General features: G+C 44.6%; 1 protein-coding gene across 2 annotated transcripts in view; it reads right to left on the bottom strand.

Moving 5' to 3' along the window:
- Window positions 1-20,968, bottom strand: part of LOC139531473 (divergent protein kinase domain 2A) — a 106,701-nt gene that overhangs the window by 58,112 nt on the left and 27,621 nt on the right. For both annotated transcript variants that reach the window (XM_071327951.1, XM_071327950.1), the window contains exon 2: window positions 10,597-11,485. In XM_071327951.1, the coding sequence (XP_071184052.1) occupies window positions 10,597-11,250 (654 nt within the window). In that variant the 5' untranslated portion in view covers window positions 11,251-11,485. The remainder of the gene's footprint in view (window positions 1-10,596; window positions 11,486-20,968) is intronic.

Consider the following 20,968-nt stretch of genomic DNA (forward strand, 5'->3'; position numbering starts at 1 on the left):
TACTTGCCATAGTAAGGAGAGGGAACGAAGAGAGGGAACAAAGAGAGGGAACAAAGAGAGGGAACACAGAGAGGGAACACAGAGAGGGAACACAGAGAGGGAACAAAGAGAGGGAACAAAGAGAGGGAACAAAGAGAGGGAACAAAGAGAGGGAACAAAGAGAGGGAACAAAGAGAGGGAACACAGAGAGGGAACAAAGAGAGGGAACAAAGAGAGGGAACAAAGAGAGGGAACGAAGAGAGGGAACAAAGAGAGGGAACAAAGAGAGGGAACAAAGAGAGGGAACAAAGAGAGGGAACAAAGAGAGGGAACAAAGAGAGGGAACAAAGAGAGGGAACGAAGAGAGGGAACGAAGAGAGGGAACGAAGAGAGGGAACGAAGAGAGGGAACGAAGAGAGGGAACGAATAGAGGGTGTATAGAGGGTGTATAGAGGGAATGAATAGAGGGACGCCCAAAAATATGTGGACAGCTGCTTGTTGAACATCGGGGCTAGCTGACTTGCCTAGATAAAAAAAAAAAGATTTTTAAATGACTATTGTTTGGGGAAACAAAGGTTACATAAAATAAAAGGTTCAATTAAAAACACAACCACTTCTTTCCCTCTGACAATAAACAGTTTCAACTCGCTATTTGCGTGTGACGTTTGGTCCAACAGAATCAGTCATACAGACACACATTACGTCCTTTAACAGAGGAGAATTTAACCTTCGTCATGATACCCTTTTTTCATGTCCAAACTCCCAACATTTAGAACAGAGCCCAGGTAAGATGGGAGTCTCAACGAACATGAAATAAATGCTCTGTTTCCACCACGTACCGCTCGCCGTCTAGTCTGTGTTTGATAGAATCTGCAAATGAGCATTAAAACGATTTGCGTAAGGAAACACATTTTTCATTCTGAGGAACACGGTAGGCGACAGGATTTCAACATGTGAACATGTTGTGGCAGGGATTTCTGTTTACACAGCTGGAGACACAAAGGGGTGAGGTCATAACTATTCAACCGGTTCTACCTTATCGTCTAGCCAATAGATCCAAGTTGGCTAGACTTGAAACATATACAGATTAGTCTGGCTAATCACTAGCAGTGGAGGCTTGTGTTTTAACAGATTGTTAAATGACACCTGTGGTAATGTTGCAGAATACCGGGATACCAGAAGATGGCCGATGTAAGGCGACGTGCATGGTTCTGGTAACACTGTGAACAGAAAAGGACATTTTCATTGACTGACCTGAAAGCCAGATCAGCGATTATTGAATAAAATATAAAATAAATATATATATAGCCTAATAACCAGAACATATCTGACAATGTTTTCAGTTTAACTGTAGACAACAAAAAGATATTCACCAGAACAGGAAAATTAACACATTAAAGCAGTGCATGTAGAGCTCTGTCACGTCAACAGTTGCAACAACAGGGTCAAAGTTGAATGTCCCTTGCTCAGTTGCGGGTTAGACAATGGCTATATAAAGAAGGGTGAATGCCGACCAGAAAGTGGTAAAACATTTGGCTTTTTGAAAAGGGGACCATAAACATTACCCACCCACCCCCCAAAAACACAAAAATCTGGCAAAATACCACAAGGATGGAAAGACAGGGAGGGAGAGAGAGGGAGAGAGACCACACAAGGCTAATAAGATTTTATAGATTGACTGGACTAAAAAGGGCTGATTTGGCCTTTGTCCTCCCAAATGCCTGGAGGTATAAGGAGCTGTGTGTGGCTGAGTTAGGGACTGGAGGTCACGTCACATATCGAACGTCTATACAGGCTGGGCTCATTGTTGTCCTGACCCCTTCACCAGACACGGTCAATGTCACATGAAATTGCAATTGATTGGTTGGTTGTAAATCACCGGGGGGAAATGACTGGAGAGTGGTGCTATAATATAAAGTTCCGTGAAAAACTATTTCCCCCCCTTTCCTGATTGTCACAATTTTAGCATATTTTTTGATACTGAATGTTATCACATGTTCAAACAAAACCTAATATTAAGGGAACCTGAGTTTACAAATAACCCCTAAAAATAAAATGTGACCCCCGTCGTTTCAAAAAGACGACTCCAGTTTGCAAAAAAACACCTGGATGATCATCAAGACTCTGGGTAGAATGTTCTCTGGACAGATGAGTCAAAAGGATCACATTTATTGGACGACACAGGTTCCATTATGTCTGGTGAAAACCAATCACTGCTTTCCACAGTAAGAACCTCATCCCAACGGTCAGCATGGTGGTGGTAGTGTGATGGTTTGGGGTCAGCGTGTTGGTGGTAGTGTGATGGTTTGGGGTCAGCATGGTGGTGGTGGTAGTGTGATGGTTTGGGGTCAGCATGGTGGTGGTAGTGTGATGGTTTGGGGTCAGCATGGTGGTGGTAGTGTGAGGGTTTGGGGTCAGCATGGTGGTGGTAGTGTGATGGTTAGGGGTCAGCATGGTGGTGGTAGTGTGATGGTTTGGGGTCAGCATGGTGGTGGTAGTGTGATGGTTTGGGGTCAGCATGGTGGTGGTAGTGTGATGGTTTGGGGTCAGCATGGTGGTGGTAGTGTGATGGTTTGGGGTCAGCATGGTGGTGGTAGTGTGATGGTTTGGGGTCAGCATGGTGGTGGTAGTGTGATGGTTTGGGGTCAGCATGGTGGTGGTAGTGTGATGGTTTGGGGTCAGCATGGTGGTGGTAGTGTGATGGTTTGGGGTCAGCATGGTGGTGGTAGTGTGATGGTTTGGGGTCAGCATGGTAGTGGTAGTGTGATGGTTAGGGGTCAGCATGGTGGTGGTAGTGTGATGGTTAGGGGTCAGCATGGTGGTGGTAGTGTGATGGTTTGGGGTCAGCATGGTGGTGGTAGTGTGATGGTTTGGGGTCAGCATGGTGGTGGTAGTGTGATGGTTTGGGGTCAGCCTGGTGGTGGTAGTGTGATGGTTTGGGGTCAGCATGGTGGTGGTAGTGTGATGGTTTGGGGTCAGCATGGTGGTGGTAGTGTGATGGTTTGGGGTCAGCATGGTGGTGGTAGTGTGATGGTTTGGGGTCAGCATGGTGGTGGTAGTGTGATGGTTTGGGGTCAGCATGGTGGTGGTAGTGGGATGGTTTGGGGTCAGCATGGTGGTGGTAGTGTGATGGTTTGGGGTCAGCATGGTGGTGGTAGTGTGATGGTTTGGGGTCAGCATGGTGGTGGTAGTGTGATGGTTTGGGGTCAGCATGGTGGTGGTAGTGTGATGGTTTGGGGTCAGCATGGTGGTGGTAGTGTGATGGTTTGGGGTCAGCATGGTGGTGGTAGTGTGATGGTTTGGGGTCAGCCTGGTGGTGGTAGTGTGATGGTTTGGGGTCAGCCTGGTGGTGGTAGTGTGATGGTTTGGGGTCAGCCTGGTGGTGGTAGTGTGATGGTTTGGGGTCAGCCTGGTGGTGGTAGTGTGATGGTTTGGGGTCAGCATGGTGGTGGTAGTGTGATGGTTTGGGGTCAGCGTGGTGGTGGTAGTGTGATGGTTTGGGGGTCAGCATGGTGGTGGTAGTGTGATGGTTTGGGGGTCAGCATGGTGGTGGTAGTGTGATGGTTTGGGGGTCAGCATGGTGGTGGTAGTGTGATGGTTTGGGGGTCAGCATGGTGGTGGTAGTGTGATGGTTTGGGGTCAGCGTGGTGGTGGTAGTGTGATGGTTTGGGGTCAGCATGGTGGTGGTAGTGTGATGGTTTGGGGTCAGCCTGGTGGTGGTAGTGTGATGGTTTGGGGTCAGCCTGGTGGTGGTAGTGTGATGGTTTGGGGTCAGCCTGGTGGTGGTAGTGTGATGGTTTGGGGTCAGCGTGGTGGTGGTAGTGTGATGGTTTGGGGTCAGCATGGTGGTGGTAGTGTGATGGTTTGGGGTCAGCGTGGTGGTGGTAGTGTGATGGTTTGGGGGTCAGCATGGTGGTGGTAGTGTGATGGTTTGGGGTCAGCATGGTGGTGGTAGTGTGATGGTTTGGGGTCAGCATGGTGGTGGTGGTAGTGTGATGGTTTGGGGTCAGCATGGTGGTGGTGGTAGTGTGATGGTTTGGGGTCAGCATGGTGGTGGTAGTGTGATGGTTTGGGGTCAGCATGGTGGTAGTAGTGTGATGGTTTGGGGTCAGCATGGTGGTGGTAGTGTGATGGTTTGGGGTCAGCACGGTGGTGGTAGTGTGATGGTTTGGGGTCAGCACGGTGGTGGTAGTGTGATGGTTTGGGGTCAGCATGGTGGTGGTAGTGTGATGGTTTGGGGTCAGCATGGTGGTGATAGTGTGATGGTTTGGGGTCAGCGTGGTGGTGGTAGTGTGATGGTTAGGGGTCAGCGTGGTGGTGGTAGTGTGATGGTTTGGGGTCAGCGTGGTGGTGGTAGTGTGATGGTTTGGGGTCAGCATGGTGGTGGTAGTGTGATGGTTAGGGGTCAGCACGGTGGTGGTAGTGTGATGGTTTGGGGTCAGCACGGTGGTGGTAGTGTGATGGTTAGGGGTCAGCACGGTGGTGGTAGTGTGATGGTTTGGGGTCAGCACGGTGGTGGTAGTGTGATGGTTTGGGGTCAGCACGGTGGTGGTAGTGTGATGGTTAGGGGTCAGCACGGTGGTGGTAGTGTGATGGTTTGGGGTCAGCACGGTGGTGGTAGTGTGATGGTTAGGGGTCAGCATGGTGGTGGTAGTGTGATGGTTAGGGGTCAGCATGGTGGTGGTAGTGTGATGGTTAGGGGTCAGCATGGTGGTGGTAGTGTGATGGTTAGGGGTCAGCATGGTGGTGGTAGTGTGATGGTTAGGGGTCAGCATGGTGGTGGTAGTGTGATGGTTAGGGGTCAGCATGGTGGTGGTAGTGTGATGGTTTGGGGTCAGCATGGTGGTGGTAGTGTGATGGTTTGGGGTCAGCATGGTGGTGGTAGTGTGATGGTTAGGGGTCAGCATGGTGGTGGTAGTGTGATGGTTTGGGGACAGGAGAATGTCAGGCTGTCTGTCTGTGAGCTGAAGCACAGCTGGGTCACGCAGAAAGACAATGATCCAAAACACACAATCAAGTCTACATGAAACAATTCAAGTTTTGGGAATGGCTTCGTCAAAAGTCCAGACCTAATCCCAGTAGAGATGTTATGGCAGGACTTGAAACGAGCAGTTCATGCTGGAAAACCCTCAAATGTCGCTGAGTTAAAGCAGTTCTGCATGGAAGAGAGCGGGCCAGAATTCCTCCGCAGCGACGTGAGAGACTGAACAACAACTACAGGAAGTGGATCAACAACTACAGGAAGTGGATCAACAACTACAGGAAGTGGATCAACAACTACAGGAAGTGGTTGGTTGGAGTCATTGCAGCTAAAGGTGGAACAACCAGTTAGTGAGTGTAAAGGGGGGCAATTACATTTTCACACAGGGGCATTGTGTGTTGTATAACTTTGTTCATGAAATAAGTCGGTATTTCTTGTGTTATTAGTTCCCGCAGGCTCCCTTTATCTAATATTAGGGTTTGGTTGAAGATCTGATAACATTCAGGAGCAGAAATTTGCAAAAGTAGAGAACATTTGAAAAGGGGCAAATACTTTTTCACAGCACTGTATATTACGGTCATCTGGACATGCAGGATGGTACAGCGATGACAGGGGATGGTACAGGGATGACAGGATGGTACAGGGATGGCAGGATGACAGGGGATGGTACAGGGATGACAGGGGATGGTACAGGGATGACAGGGGATGGTACAGGGATGACAGGGGATGGTACAGGGATGACAGGGGATGGTACAGCGATGACAGGGGATGGTACAGCGATGACAGGGGATGGTACAGGGATGACAGGGGATGGTACAGGGATGACAGGGGATGGTACAGGGATGACAGGGGATGGTACAGGGATGACAGGGGATGGTACAGGGATGACAGGGGATGGTACAGGGATGACAGGGGATGGTACAGGGATGACAGGGGATGGTACAGGGATGACAGGGGATGGTACAGGGATGACAGGAGATGGTACAGGGATGACAGGAGATGGTACAGGGATGACAGAGGATAACCAGTGGTGTAAAGTACTTAAGTAAAAATACTTTAAAGTATTACTTAAGTGGTGTCTGTACTTTACTATTGATATTATTTACAACGTTGACTTCACAACATTCCGAAAGAAAATATTTTACTTTTTACTGCATATATTTTCCCTGACAACCTATAGTACTCGTTACATTTTGAATGCTTAGCAAGACAGGAAAATGGTCCAATTCACCCACTTATCAAGAGAACATCCCTGGTCATCCCTACTGCCTCTGATCTGTAGGACTCACTAAACAGAGAACATCCCTGGTCATCCCTACTGCCTCTGATCTGGAGGACTCACTATACAGAGAACATCCCTGGTCATCCCTACTGCCTCTGATCTGGTGGACTCACTAAACACAAATGCTTAATTTGTAAATGATGTCTGAGTGTTGGAGTGTGACTGGCTATCCGTAACTTAAAATGGTGCCGTAAGGTTTGCTTAATATAAGGATTCTTGGTTGGTCAGAGAGAAAGTGGTCCGCTACTGCAGTGTTTCTTCACCCTGGGACCTACAGCGGTGTAGCTTTCACACCTGATTCCACTCGCTAGGAAATGAAAACGTTACGCCTGTCACTTGCGACACTTAGGGTTTGATGCTCACGGGGGACCAGTACGAAAAAAAATATGCACTCACTACTGGAAGTCTCTCCGGATAAGAGTGTCTGCTAAATGACTAACGTGTGAAAACAAAAATGTGCTTTTGGTCCCCAGGACCAGTATTAAGAAACACTAACTGAATAATGGTTAAAGGAAGAGACAGAAATAGTTTTTGTAAAACCTCCATTTCAAAAGTAGTTACTTTCACTTCCTAAAAATGTCTGAGACCTCAAGGATGAAACAGATTTGACCCCCCCACCCCAAAAAATATGTTTTTCCAAAAGACCATCACACAGATGTACTTTGAATAATTTAAACCTGCCTTGAATGTTAAATATGTAGTAACTCAGTAACACGAGGTAAATCTCTCAGCTTTGAGGGATGTCATCGCCACAGCACTTTTACCCTTCATCCATATTGGAGAAAACTCTGCACCAACTCAGCAGCATCAAGTCTTTACCTTCTCCTTTTCAAAACTGTCCAAAAAATAACACAACAAATCTACTTAGTAACAAGACAAATATGTAAACTACTGTCTAATAATAAATAACAACAATAATAATAAGCACAGTTTTTGGGGGGAAATTTAAGCTGAATGTCTTCAGCCTCCTGAGGTTGAATAGGCCAGCCTGAAGAATGTGCAGGTTGGTTTTGGGGTGGGTCTGATCGATACTAAGTGACTACGCTAAAGATCTATGGCGGAAGAAGGAAGAGGATTCAGACCCTGTAATGTACAGAGGGTTTGGCATCAACAGCGGAAAGGCGACTCCGGGATGCTGGCCTTCTAGGCAGAGTTCCTCTGTCCAGTCTCAACGTCAACAGTGAAGAGGCGACTCCGGGATGCTGGCCTTCTAGGCAGAGTTCCTCTGTCCAGTCTCAACGTCAACAGTGAAGAGGCGACTCCGGGATGCTGGCCTTCTAGGCAGAGTTGCAAAGAAAAAAGCAATTTCTCAGACTGGCCAATAAACAGAAAAGATTAAGATGGGCAAAAGAACACAGACACTGGACAGAGGAACTCTGCCTAGAAGGCCAGCATCCCGGAGTCGCCTCTTCACTGTTGACGTTGAAACGGGTGTTTTGCGGGTACTATTTCATGAAGCTGCCAGTTGAGGACTTGTGAGGCGTCTGTTTCTCAAACTAGATACTCTAATGTACTTGTCCTCTTGCTCAGTTGTGCACCGGGGCCTCCCACTCCTCTTTCTATTCTGGTTAGAGCCAGTTTGCGCTGTTCTGTGAAGGGAATAGTACACAGCGTTGTACGAGATCTTCAGTTCCTTGGCAATTTTTCACATGGAATAACCTTCATTTCTCAGAACAATAGTAGAGACTGACGAGTTTCAGAAGAAAGTACTTTGTTTCTGGCCATTTTGAGCCAGACGTTGAGTTAAGTTTTGGCGGACTTTTCTTAGCGGATGTACAATCATCGCGAATTGAATTATGGAGCGTTTCAGGCCATGAAGTGAACACTGATGGTGGGCGATTAGGCCTGGCTTGCAGTCGGCGTTTCAATTCATCACAAATGTGTTCGATGGGGTTGATGTCAGGGCTCTCTATGCAGGCCAGTCAAGTTCTTGCACAACGATCTCGCCAACCATTTCTTCATGGACCTTGCTTGGTACACTGTCATTCATGCTGAAACAGGAAAGGGACTTCCCCAAACTGTTGCCACAGGGTAGAATTGTCTAGAATGTCGATGTATGCTGTAGCAGTAAGATTTCCCTTCACTGGAACTAAAGGGCCCGAACCATGAAAAACAGCCCCAGACCATTATTCCTCCTCCACCAAACTTTACAGTTGGCACTATGTATTGGGGCAGGTAGCGTTCTCCTGGCAACCGCCAAACCCAGATTAGTCCATCAGACTGCCAGATGGTGAAGTGTGATTCATCACTCCAGAGAATGCGTTTCCACTGCTCCAGAGTCCAATGGCGGTGAGCTTTACACCACTCCAGCCGACGCTTGGCATTGCGCATGGTGATCGTAGGCTTGTGTGCGGCAACTTGGCCATGGAAACCCATTTCATGAAGCTCCCGACGAACAGTTATTGTGCTGACGTTTCTTCCAGAGGCAGTTTGGAACTCTGTAGTGAGTGTTGCAAAGGAGGACAGACGACTTTTATGCACTACGAGCTTCAGCGGTCCCGCTCTGTGAGATTGTGTGGCCTACCACTTCGGGGCTGAGCCGTTGTTGCTCCTAGACGTTTCCACTCGTGTGGCATCCTATGACGGTGACACGTTTGAAGAAGTCACTGAGCTCTTCAGTAAGGCCATTCTACTGCCAATGTTTTGTCTAGGTGCTCAATTTTATACACCCGTTGGCAACGGATGAGGCAGAAATAGTCTAATCTACAAATTTGAAGGGATCTCCACATACTTTGTATATATATAGTGTCTATTGATTAGGTAAGTATTCAACCCCATGAGTCAATACATTTTAGAATCACCTTTGACAGCAATTACAGCTGTGAGTCTATCTGGGTAAGTCTCTAAGAGCTTTCCATACATGGATAGTACAAAATTCGCAAATTATTATTTTCAGTATTCTTCAAGCTCTGTCAAATTAGTTATTGATCTTTGCTAGACAACCATTTTTTCAGGCCTTGTCATACATTTTCAAGTAGATTTAAATCAAAACTGTAACTCGGCCACTCAGGAACATTCACTGTCTTCTTGGTAAGCAACTCCAGCGTAGATTTGGCATTGTGTGATAGGTGCTTAACCTGTGCTTAGCTCCATTCTGTTCCTGAAAAACACCTCGGTCCTTAACGATAACAAACACACCCATAACATGATGCAGCCACCACTATTCTTGAAAATATGGAGAGGGGTACTCAGTAATGTGTTGTATTGGATTTTCCCCAAACATAACACTTTGTATTCAAGACAAAAACATAATTGATTTGCCACTTTCAGTATTAATTACATTTTTTATTGCAAGTTTTAGAATATTTTAATTATGTAAAGGCTTCCTTCTTTTTAATCTGTCCATTAGGTTAGTATTGTGGAGTAACTACAATGTTGTTGATCCATCCTCAGTTTTCTCATATCACAACCATTCAACTCTATAAGCATTTTAAAATGACCATTGGCCTCATGGTAAAATCCCTGAGCGGTTTCCTTCCTCTACGGCAACTGAGTTAAGAAGGACGCCTGTATCTTTGTAGTGACTGGGTGTATTGATACACCATCCAAAGTGTAATTAATAACTTCACCATGCTCAAAGGGATATTCAATGCCTACGTTTTAGTTTATTTTTACCCATCTACCAATAGGTGCCTTTTTTTGCAAGTCATTGGAAAACCTCCCTGGTCTTTGTGGTATGAAATTCACTACTCGACTGAGGGACCTTACAGATAATTGTACGTGTGGAGTAGAGAGATGAGGCAGTCATTCAACATTCATGTTAAACACTTATTACACAGAGAGAGTGAGTCCATGCAACTTATTATGTGACCTGTTAAACACATTTCTACTCCTGAACTCGAAAAGGGGTTGAATACTTACTGACACTCCACACTTTCTTTTCTAATTGATTTGTAAAAAGGTTGAAAAACATAATTCACTTTGACATTACGGGGTATTGTTATTATTGTGTGTCGGCTATTGACCAAAGAAAAGCTCAATTTAAATCAATTTTATATTCAGGCCGTAACAACAAAACGTGGAAAAGTCAAGGGGTGTGAAACATTTTACGAAGGCACGGTATATAGACGGCTCTGTGGCAGAAAGGGGGGGGGGCTACCAGTCCAACAGGCCTCTTGGGATTCCACTGGTTTCATTTGGACATGTCAGTGTCTGCAGTCCTCTATAGTGTATCACATAGAAGTTAATAACACCAGACAAAACAAACGAAGGGAGGGCTATTAACAAGAAACAAAGTCGAAGAGGGAAATTAAAAAGTGACCTGAAGAACAATGTGGTCAATCTCAAACACGCATAACAATACAGAGGCATCGCTGTAGAAGAGGGCAGGGTATTAAAAGGCTGTAGGTCCTACCTGTAGTACGAGGGGCTCGGGGTTGAAGGCCAGGGTCATCAGTAGCTGCATCCTCTCTGTGTCCTTCAGGTTCTTCAGCAGGAAGCTGCCAGAGTCTTTGGTTTCGGCATAGCGCCGCACCACCCTGTCCAGCAGCCTCTGGGAGGGGCAGTGCACCAGGTCAGACCAGCCCTCTACCACCTCAGGGGTCAGAAGCCTCACGTCACCGTTCAGCCTAGCGAACTCCGTCTTGTACATGGCCTGGATGAGGTCGCAGCGCGGACGGCCAGTCGCTCTCTTACAGATCTTCTGGTCGATGTCCGCCAGCTCCTGGTTGGATCCCAGGCGTTTGAGCACCACGCGCCTCGTCCCCTCCCGCGGCTCTCCGTACTGGGCGAAATACACGTTCTTGACGTTGAAGACATCCAGGAAGCGCAGGCGGCCCCAGGTCTCGAAGGACACCTGGCCGTTCATGAACTTCCTGCACCAGCTGGTGCCGAAGCAGGCGGGACACTTGTTGAGGTTGATGAAGCGGCGGTCGGTCAGCTCGTTCTTCTGGAAGGAGGCGAACAGGTTGTGGGTGTTCATCAGGAGGATAACAAACAGACCGACCACCAGTAGAAGCTTCAGACAACGGTAGAGACGACCCAGCTTCAGAGGCAGGAAACGCAGCATGGTGGGACGGGATGTGGAGGGCAGCGGTTAGGGGAGAACAAGGGAGTGTTGAGAGTATCGTCGGGTCGGGGGTGGGGGGGCTAGCCGAGCCTCACTGCCTCTCTGTCATGTTGCGCTGGGGAACCATCATCTAGAGCGCCTGGTAGGGGCAAGGCTGGCACAGTAACCCCATGCCGAACTCTGACACAGGCCTGCGAGTCCCCGTCTGTGGAACCTGGAGCCTCGACCGGGGAGCCTGCATCCAAGCAGAGAGAGAGAGGAGAGAGACACAAAGAGAGACACAGAGAGAGACAGAGACACAGAGAGAGACAGAGAGAGAGTGGGGAAAGGGGAGAGAGAAAAAAACATTACATAGCGAAATACAAAAATTATTATTTTAACAATAGTTGAAGCATGGAATTGGTTATACTCATGAAAACATTAAAATACCATGGTAGTAATGATTTTAAATATAAAACATGTAATTTATTCATATAACAAAATATCATAATAAAGATAAATCAAGTTTATTTTATATAGCCCTTCGTACATCAGCTAATATCTTCAAGTGCTGTACAGAAACCCAGCCTAGTAAGTGTTCTCTACCTTGCACAAAGACTCATTTCAACATAGGAATTAATTATTTTTGTATTTTATTGCATTTTCTGCTGAGATTCTCATTACCGCAACGTGTCCAGCTCTGTCTGAATGTGTCATGTTGTAATTTAAACAGAGTAAATTGAAAATATTCAACAACAAAAAATTACATGTTTATTCTAATAGATGTTTTCAAATGACAGAAAAATAATTAACTGAATATTCATGTATAATAATAATGAAAAAAAATGGTGTTAAAATGAAGTGTCCATGACTGATGTTCTCACCCTCCACAACAGCTTTGAAGGACTGTTTACACTCGCAGAGCATTTTAAATAAAGTTTGATTTTGAATGAAGCAACACATCGGCCTTCCAAGATGGCTACCAGGTAAGCAGATCTCTTTATATTTTCTCCAGTTAAAAGTTAAACATTCTCTTGTCACACTGCGTACACGACAGTATTAATTATCATTACTGAGACAGGTAGTTTTTTCACATTTAGAAAACGTTTAAAAATGTTCTATGAAAATATACTTAATTAATGTCTAATTATGTACACTGAGTAAAAATATGCTTAGTCATCATGTCTTCTCTTTTGTTAGCAACACACGGTTCCCCCACCATTCTCACTTACTGCTGCAATTTAAGGCTGGTTGTGGTAGAGAGAACTTCTGTTTCGGTTATGACAATTTAAAATCATACAGACTATATTTTTTAAATATATATATATAAATGAACTATTTATTTAAATGTTACAAACTGTTGATATGTTGCTTTATGTCCTGTTTAATTGCAGAGAGTCAGCAAGTGACAAAAAGAAAGCTTTAGCGAAGGCTGACAAAATTCAGAGAACAAAAGTTTACATCAACCCAGAACTGTTGGAAGAGAGAGAGGAAGGAAGGAGAGAGAGGAAGGTCAGGGGTTGGAGGTTACAGCAAGAGTAATTAGCATATATATATATATATATATATAGAGGAAGCCTATGTCCTCATACTGTGTCTATAGGAAGTCAATACCCTACAGTGTTAGGAAGTCTACACATGCACGCACACGTCCACCACACACACACAGTAAGCCATTTAGTTTGTACTATAGGATGTCCACACAGTCTGTAAGCCATTGAGTCTCTACTATAGGATACACACACACACACACAAAGCCATTCAGTCTCTACTATAGGATGACGTGTCCATAACAGTAAGATGTTTCCCATGTTTTCAGACATGCTTCCTTTCCATTTCCAGATATCAAAAACAAAAAGCAAAATTGTAAAACCAAGAAAACTCAAGATCTGACAAAGAAGCAACATGAAAATAAGGGGAAAAAACAGTGTCGGGAAAAACTCAAAAAAGGTATTACGGAAGACGGAAACAGGTAAAAAGCTGTATTTGACACCATCAAGCCCGGAAGATGATACACATCAACATGTTTCAAGAAGCAAACTGAAGAAGTTGTTCAAAATCTTGAAGACACAGCCGCCTCCTCAAGAAGAACAGCCATTCTCACACCTCAGCAGGTAAAATGTCCCTGACATCAACTCAACTCCTAAAGAGAAGAGCGAGACATCTCTACAGAACCAGGACCAATGAAGACATCTACCCCACCACAAAAAGAGGAACAGCAGAAAGAAAACACGAATCAAAATGGAGGTTAAATTTGTGCTACAAAGAAGAGAAGATTGTGGAGAGATGATCAACCTAAAGAAAAGACTGAAGATACTTGGCGATGGCCAAGAGGAAGCAGGTAACTGTCAACATGGAAGGCGGAGAGGTCCAGCACTACAAAGAGAGGTCATCAGAGAACATAAACAGCCAGAGAAGACTAAAACGCACACTTGTTAACCGCTTCCTTCATCAAGATGAAGTCTCTACTGTAATAAACGGGAAATCAGGAGAAACTCTGGAGATAAAAAAGGACCAGCTATTCCCGTAAAAAGAGAGCCTTATAACGGACACTATCGCAAAATCTTCAAAGAAGATTTCTGTCCCGAGAATCCAAAAAGGCACAACCTTTCCAAGGCTAAATTCTTTAAGCCATTTTGAATGGGCCGGCGGAAGAGTCACAGACAGAGATTACATGTGCTTGCAAAACGGAATGAAAACTTTTGGCTTGAAGAAGCTGCACCAGCTTGGGGTGGTAGACACATCCTCCCCGAGGGACAGTGTACAGGCCAGTGTGTGTAGTGACGATGACGTGTGCTGTTCTAATGTGTTTGTATGGGTTGGTTTTGTATGTTATGTACTTTTGAAGAATTGCAAAATGAAATTGATTTAATATTGGCAGAATCGTGGATTTTCAAGTTCTCATTTATTTTCTACATTCAATTTTATAAATGTTTAAAAAAAATCATACCTCAGTCTTAGTATACTTATTATCATTACCGAAATCATCGACCTCATTACCGCAACAGGTGTTAAATTAAATGTTAATTTTTTTAACAAATGGAAAAATAGTAGTTTGCTTTTAAATGTATGTGAACAATCTATATGTTACCTTTACCTTCTTTCAGGCTTCATTTTGAACATATGTCAGAAATATCAAAAATATGATGTTGTAAAATGCAGAAGGTGTTACGGTAATGAGAGAAGTCAGTCAAAATCAAATAAAAATGTTAATTTAAAAATATATATTATTACAGAGTTTCAAGTAACTTTGGATGACTGTTAATAATCCATGCTATATATATTTTTAAATGTATTAGCTTTCCTAATGATCTTGATGTTTTCAGACCGTTGCGGTAATGAGATTTTTAAGAACTTGTTTTGGAAAATATGTTCAAAAAATATGTTAAATTGTCAGTAATGTTTCTTTTTTATTAATGCACAAACACTTCAGACCTTGTTATTAATGCCTAAACCGGAAATTTGTTGATGCAAGTCTTTTTAAAGATGTCATGTTTGAAATCTTTGAAACCAAGATTTCGTGAGAATCACCCAACATATAGCCCTTTGGTTTATGGATAACCAATGAAAACATTTTTTTTTACTTTTTTCATCTCTGGGCTTCCAACTTAAAATACCATTTGTGCCAAGCTACAGGACTGCTTTGCTAGCGCTGACTGCAATATGTCCCGGGACTACACCAATACCGTTGACGAGTTAACCACCTCAGTCCCCGGTTCATTAGGAAATACATCACTGACGTTGTCCCCACAGTGAAAGGTCGCTGCTTCCCCAATCAAAAGCCCTGGATTAACACAGAGGTTGGCGCTAAACTACAGCAAACCACGTGTCTACGGCTGAGGACAGGAACAATTTCATTAAATCCTACTTTGACCTCCGCAGAGCCATCAAAAAGGACACTACAGGAACAAGGTAGAATACCTTGATGCCCAACGCACTACGGTCCATTACGGATTACAAAAGAAGACCCAGCCGTGATCTGCCCAACAATGCCTCTCTACCAAACTAACTCAATGCATTTTATGCACGCTTCGACAAAAACAACACCAAGCCGTGCATGAGGCCCCCCGCCAACGCAGAGGACTCTCGCTCTGAGGCCGACATGAGAAAGTTTATTTTTATTTTTAAATCAGGTCAAGACTCGCAAGGCTGCAGGGCCGGACGTTAATCCAGGGCGCTGGCAAGGCTTATTCAGTTATTTTCAGCCTCTCCTTGTCCCCGTCTGTAATCCCCACGTCTCAAACTGACCACCATCGTTCCTGTTCATAAGAACTCTGAGGATTCCTGCCACAATGACTACCACCCTGTAGCACTCACATCTGTAATCATGAAATGATTTGAAAGGCTGGTTATGGCACAAATCAACTCCATCATCCCAGACCCCACTCCTATTTGCATACCAAGCCCAACAGATCCACAGACGACGCAATCTAAATTGTGCTCCGCATTGCCCTCACCCACCTAGCTAAGAGAAATACCTATGTGAGAATGGTTTTCATTGACTACAGCTCAGCGTTCAACACCATAGTCCCCCCACATGCACGTCAACAAGCTTGGGACCCTGGAACTGAACACCTCCCTCTGCAACTGGATGCTGGACTTCCTGACGGGCCGCCCCCAGGTGGTGATGGCGGCAACACATACATCAGGCCAAGTGATTTCAATGGGTCTCTCTCCATTCCGATTGTTTTATACAGTTCAATTAAACTTCAATTTTTCTTTTTGCATTTTCATTTATTTTTTTCTGCACTCATTTGAAATCATTTCCACACTGCCAATCTAGGCCTTATTTTTTACCAAATGTTGCAATTGTTATTTGACTTGAATGAATATTCTAAATACTATAGATAGAAGATAATAGTGGGAATTTTGACATGATGACGAATGAAAATGCCAGGGAGGAGTTGTGGGTAAGAAACAAGGTGTTGGTCAGTGTTGCCTAGGGGACCCTGTAATCTGTGGCTACATTAAAATGCTCTCTTAGCTATTTCATATAGCCAACATATTCATGCTTCGCCGATTTCTCTTTGATTTAGAAGATACTGTTGCACACAGACCTCGCTCTTAAGGAGCTAGTTGTTGCTCAACCACGAGACGCTTGCGTTCAGTCTACATGGTCATGATGACAACAACGCTGTTTCCACTTTGCTTCTTAATATAAAATCAGGAAGCGTTCTATAAATTACAGTATTAGTTTGTTTCATACATCTGCAAACAGCTAGTTTGTCTATTCTTTGCAAGTTTTAGCTAAATTGTGTTAGTCGTTGATGCGAATCACTAGTTAGCTGGCTAACTAGCTAATACATGTACCGAGTCAGAGCAAACGTAGCTAAATCAAATCAAATTGTATTAGTCACATGTGCCGAATACAACATGTATAGACATTAGTGAAATGCTACCTGATACCAGTGATGGGTTAGGCCTAAATCAGCATGTTTGTTAAAGAATATCTTGTAAAATCACGAGGAATAGGAGAACCATGAATATGTTGGCTACATCAAGAAACATTTAATGCAGCCAAAGATTGGAAATACTGACCAACACTTTGGTTCCTATGCTGTCACAATAACTCCTCCCTGGCATTTTCATTCGTCGTCATGTCAAAACACTCAAAGTGCCCATTATTATTCATATTCAAAGTATAGAACTACAATAAAACACATTGTTTCCCCGATTCCACTCAAATGTTTCGATCTAAAAATCAAGACAACATTTTGGTTAAAAATAAAGCCTAGATGTTTGTTGTCAGAATGGAGAAAGACCCATTGGAATGATTTGCCACTCCAGGGTCACGCACTTAAACTTGTATTACTCCAAATACTGTCATACCGCACAGGAAAGGAGGAGTCCCCCTCCACATCGACGGGGCAGTAGTGGAGCACGTACACAGCTTTAAGTTCCTCCATGTCCAAATCAATGAGGACATCAAATCGGTCCACACACAGACAATCGACAGCGCCTCTTCCCCTTCAGGACGTTGAAAAGATTTGACATGGGCCCTCACATCCTGAAACAGAGTTCTACAGCCTGTACCATTGAGAGCATCCTGACTGGCTGCATCACTGCCTGGTATGGCAACTGCACCGCCCTCGATCCCGTGGCGCTACAGAGGATGGTGCGGTACAGCCCAGTACATCGCTGGGGCCCAGCTCCCAGCCATCCAGAACCTCTATATCAGCCGGAGTGAAAGGAAGGCCCGGAAAATTGTTTTAAAAAATATATATTTTTAAAGACTCCAGCCTTCCAGGCCACCGACTGTTCTCTCTGCCGGCGGCACAGGAAGTGGTACCGACGCCACAAGTCTGACAGGCTCCTGAACACCTTCTACCCCCAAGACATAAGACAGCAGAACAGATAACAAAATGGCTACACGGACTATCTGCATTAACCCTTTTACTATTAATGCACCGACTCCATGCTCACTCACAGGACTCTACACACAATCTTCATATATATAGTGATGCTACTCTGTTTAATATTGTATTCTAATGCCTAGTCACCTTCCCCATATCTACCCCTACCACTCAAGTACCACAAGTATCCCACATTGTAAATACGGTATTGGTACCGACCCTGGAATTCACCCTGTGTATATATATATATATATACAGTGGGGAGAACAAGTATTTGATACACTGACGATTTTGCAGGTTTTCCTACTTACAAAGCATGTAGAGGTCTGTAATTTTTATCATAGGTACACTTCAACTGTGAGAGACGGAATCTAAAACAAAAATCCAGAAAATCACATTGTATGATTTTTAAATAATTAATTTGCATTTTATTGCATGACATAAGTATTTGATCACCTACCAACCAGTAAGAATTCCGGCTCTCACAGACCTGTTAGTTTTTCTTTAAGAAGCCCTCCTGTTCTCCACTCATTACCTGTATTAACTGCACCTGTTTGAACTCGTTACCTGTATAAAAGACACCTGTCCACACACAATCAAACAGATTCCAACCTCTCCACAATGGCCAAGACCAGAGAGCTGTGTAAGGACATCAGGGATAAAATTGTAGACCTGCACAAGGCTGGGATGGGCTACAGGACAATAGGCAAGCAGCTTGGTGAGAACGAAACAACTGTTGGCGCAATTATTAGAAAATGGAAGAAGTTCAAGATGACGGTCAATCACCCTCGGTCTGGGGCTCCATGCAAGATTTCACCTCGTGGGGCATCAATGATCATGAGGAAGGTGAGGGATCAGCCCAGAACTACACGGCAGGACCTGGTCAATGACCTGAAGAGAGCTGGGACCACAGTCTCAAAGAAAACCATTAGTAACACACTACGCCGTCATGGATTAAAATCCTGCAGCGCACGCAAGGTCCCCCTGCTTAAGCCAGTGCATGTCCAGGCCTGTCTGAAGTTTGCCAATGACCATCTGGATGATCCAGAGGAGGAATGGGAGAAGGTCATGTGGTCTGATGAGACAAAAATAGAGCTTTTTGGTCTAACTCCACTCGCCGTGTTTGGAGGAAGAAGAAGTATGAGTACAACCCCAAGAACACCATCCCAACCGTGAAGCATGGAGGTGGAAACATCATTCTTTGGGGATGCTTTTCTGCAAAGGGGACAGGACGACTGCACCGTATTGAGGGGAGGATGGATGGGGCCATGTATCGCGAGATCTTGGCCAACAACCTCCTTCCCTCAGTAAGAGCATTGAAGATGGGTCGTGGCTGGGTCTTCCAGCATGACAACGACACGAAGCACACAGCCATGGCAACTAAGGAGTGGCTCCGTAAGAAGCATCTCAAGGTCCTGGAGTGGCCTAGCCAGTCTCCAGACCTGAACCCAATAGAAAATCTTTGGAGGGAGCTGAAAGTCCGTATTGCCCAGCGACAGCCCCGAAACCTGAAGGATCTGGAGAAGATCTGTAGGGAGGAGTGGGCCAAAATCCCTGCTGCAGTGTGTGCAAACCTAGTCAAGAACTACAGGAAACGTATGATCTCTGTAATTGCAAACAAAGGTTTCTGTACCAAATATTAAGTTCTGCTTTTCTGATGTATCAAATACTTATGTCATGCAATAAAATGCAAATTAATTACTTAAAAATCATACAATGTGATTTTCTGGATTTTTGTTTTAGATTCCGTCTCTCATAGTTGAAGTGTACCTATGATAATAATTACAGACCTCTACATGCTTTGTAAGTAGGAAAACCTGCAAAATTGGCAGTGTATCAAATACTTGTTCTCCCCACTGTATATCCGTCTTACTTTTCCCGTGTTCATCTTATTTCGTATTTTTCGTGTGATTTTAATTCTACTTTATAGTATAATATGTTTTACTACTGATGGTGATTACAGCATTGTTGGGAAAGAGCTTGCAGGAAATGTATTTCCCTGTACGTCTCTCGCTCACTCCTTTCGTTGGTATATAACTTCTCACAACCTCCGATAAATCATTTGTTTATGAACAATAAAAGTGTGTAGAAAATATAGTGCATCTTCATCTTGATTTCTCATCCCGATATATATATATAGCCTGGCTGTGGAAGCAGCCATCACTTTACCTTCTGGACCACCAACAGCAGAGGAGAGCTGAGCTCCCTCTCCCCCTCTCTCTATTTCTCTCCCCCCACTACCTCTCTCTCCCTCCCCCCTCTCTCCCTCTTCCTCCCCCTCTCTTCCCCCTTTCTCTCTTCTCCCTCTCTCTCTCCTCTCCCCGCATCCCTCCCCCCCTCTCCCTCCCTCTTCTCCATCTCGCTCCCCCCTCCCTTCTCCCTCTCTCCTCCCCCTTCTCCCCCTCCCTTCTCTCCCTCCTCCCTCTCTCTCTCTCCTCCCTCTCTCTCTCTCCTCCTCTCTCTCTCTCTCTCTCCTCCCTCTCTCTCTCTCTCCTCCCTCTCCTCCCTCTCTCTCTCCCTCTCTCTCTCTCTCTCCTCCCTCTCTCTCTCCTCCCTCTCCCTTCTCCCCATCTCCCACATCTCTCTCTCCTCTCCCCGCATCCCTCTCTCTCCTCTTCTCCCTCTCCTCTCCCTCCCCAGCCACCTCTCTCTCTCCCCCTCTCCCCCCCCCCCCCCCTCACAAATCCAGTCAGTCATTCTTGGTCTCCCTTCAAATGGAACAGGCCCCTCTGTGCATTCTGAAGAGAACCCTGCTGAGAGGAGTTTAACCTTTCATCAGCAAAGTTGCCCTGATTGGCTTTAATCTAGCTTTGAAGTAGACGCTATGAAAAAAAGCCTGGTGTCACTACAGAAACAGCAGAAGAGAAGAGAGATTAAGACAAGAAACAGACTGACAAGAGGTTCACCATAGTGAAATACTAAAAATGGTACAGAGATACACAAAGAAAAAAAAGAAGGAACAGCACGTCAGAAAACAGCTCAATGTAATTGAAGAATCCATAGAATCTAACCACTTCTGGGAAAAATGGAAAACACTAAACAAACAACAAAGAAGTATTCATTCAAAATGGAGACGAACCACTTCTCCACAATAATGACAGTGAAATCTGTGTCAACAAAAATCCTCTTCAGTATTAACAACAGCAGACTCCCAACATGTCCTCAGTGTCATTATCAAAATTTATCAAAATTGTCTTCTTACCAAAATACCATACGACAGACCAAGAATACACCTTAAAATGACAAACAAACCAAAACAAAGGCAAAGTCTTCTCATGCTTTGTTGATTTAAAAAAGAAGCTAGACTCAATTTGGCATGAGGGTCTGCTATACAAATTGATAGAAAGTGTTGCTAGGGGAAAAGCATACGACATTATAAAATCAAC

Source organism: Salvelinus alpinus, chromosome 10, assembly GCF_045679555.1.
Source record: "Salvelinus alpinus chromosome 10, SLU_Salpinus.1, whole genome shotgun sequence".
Taxonomy (NCBI): Eukaryota; Metazoa; Chordata; class Actinopteri; order Salmoniformes; family Salmonidae; genus Salvelinus; species Salvelinus alpinus.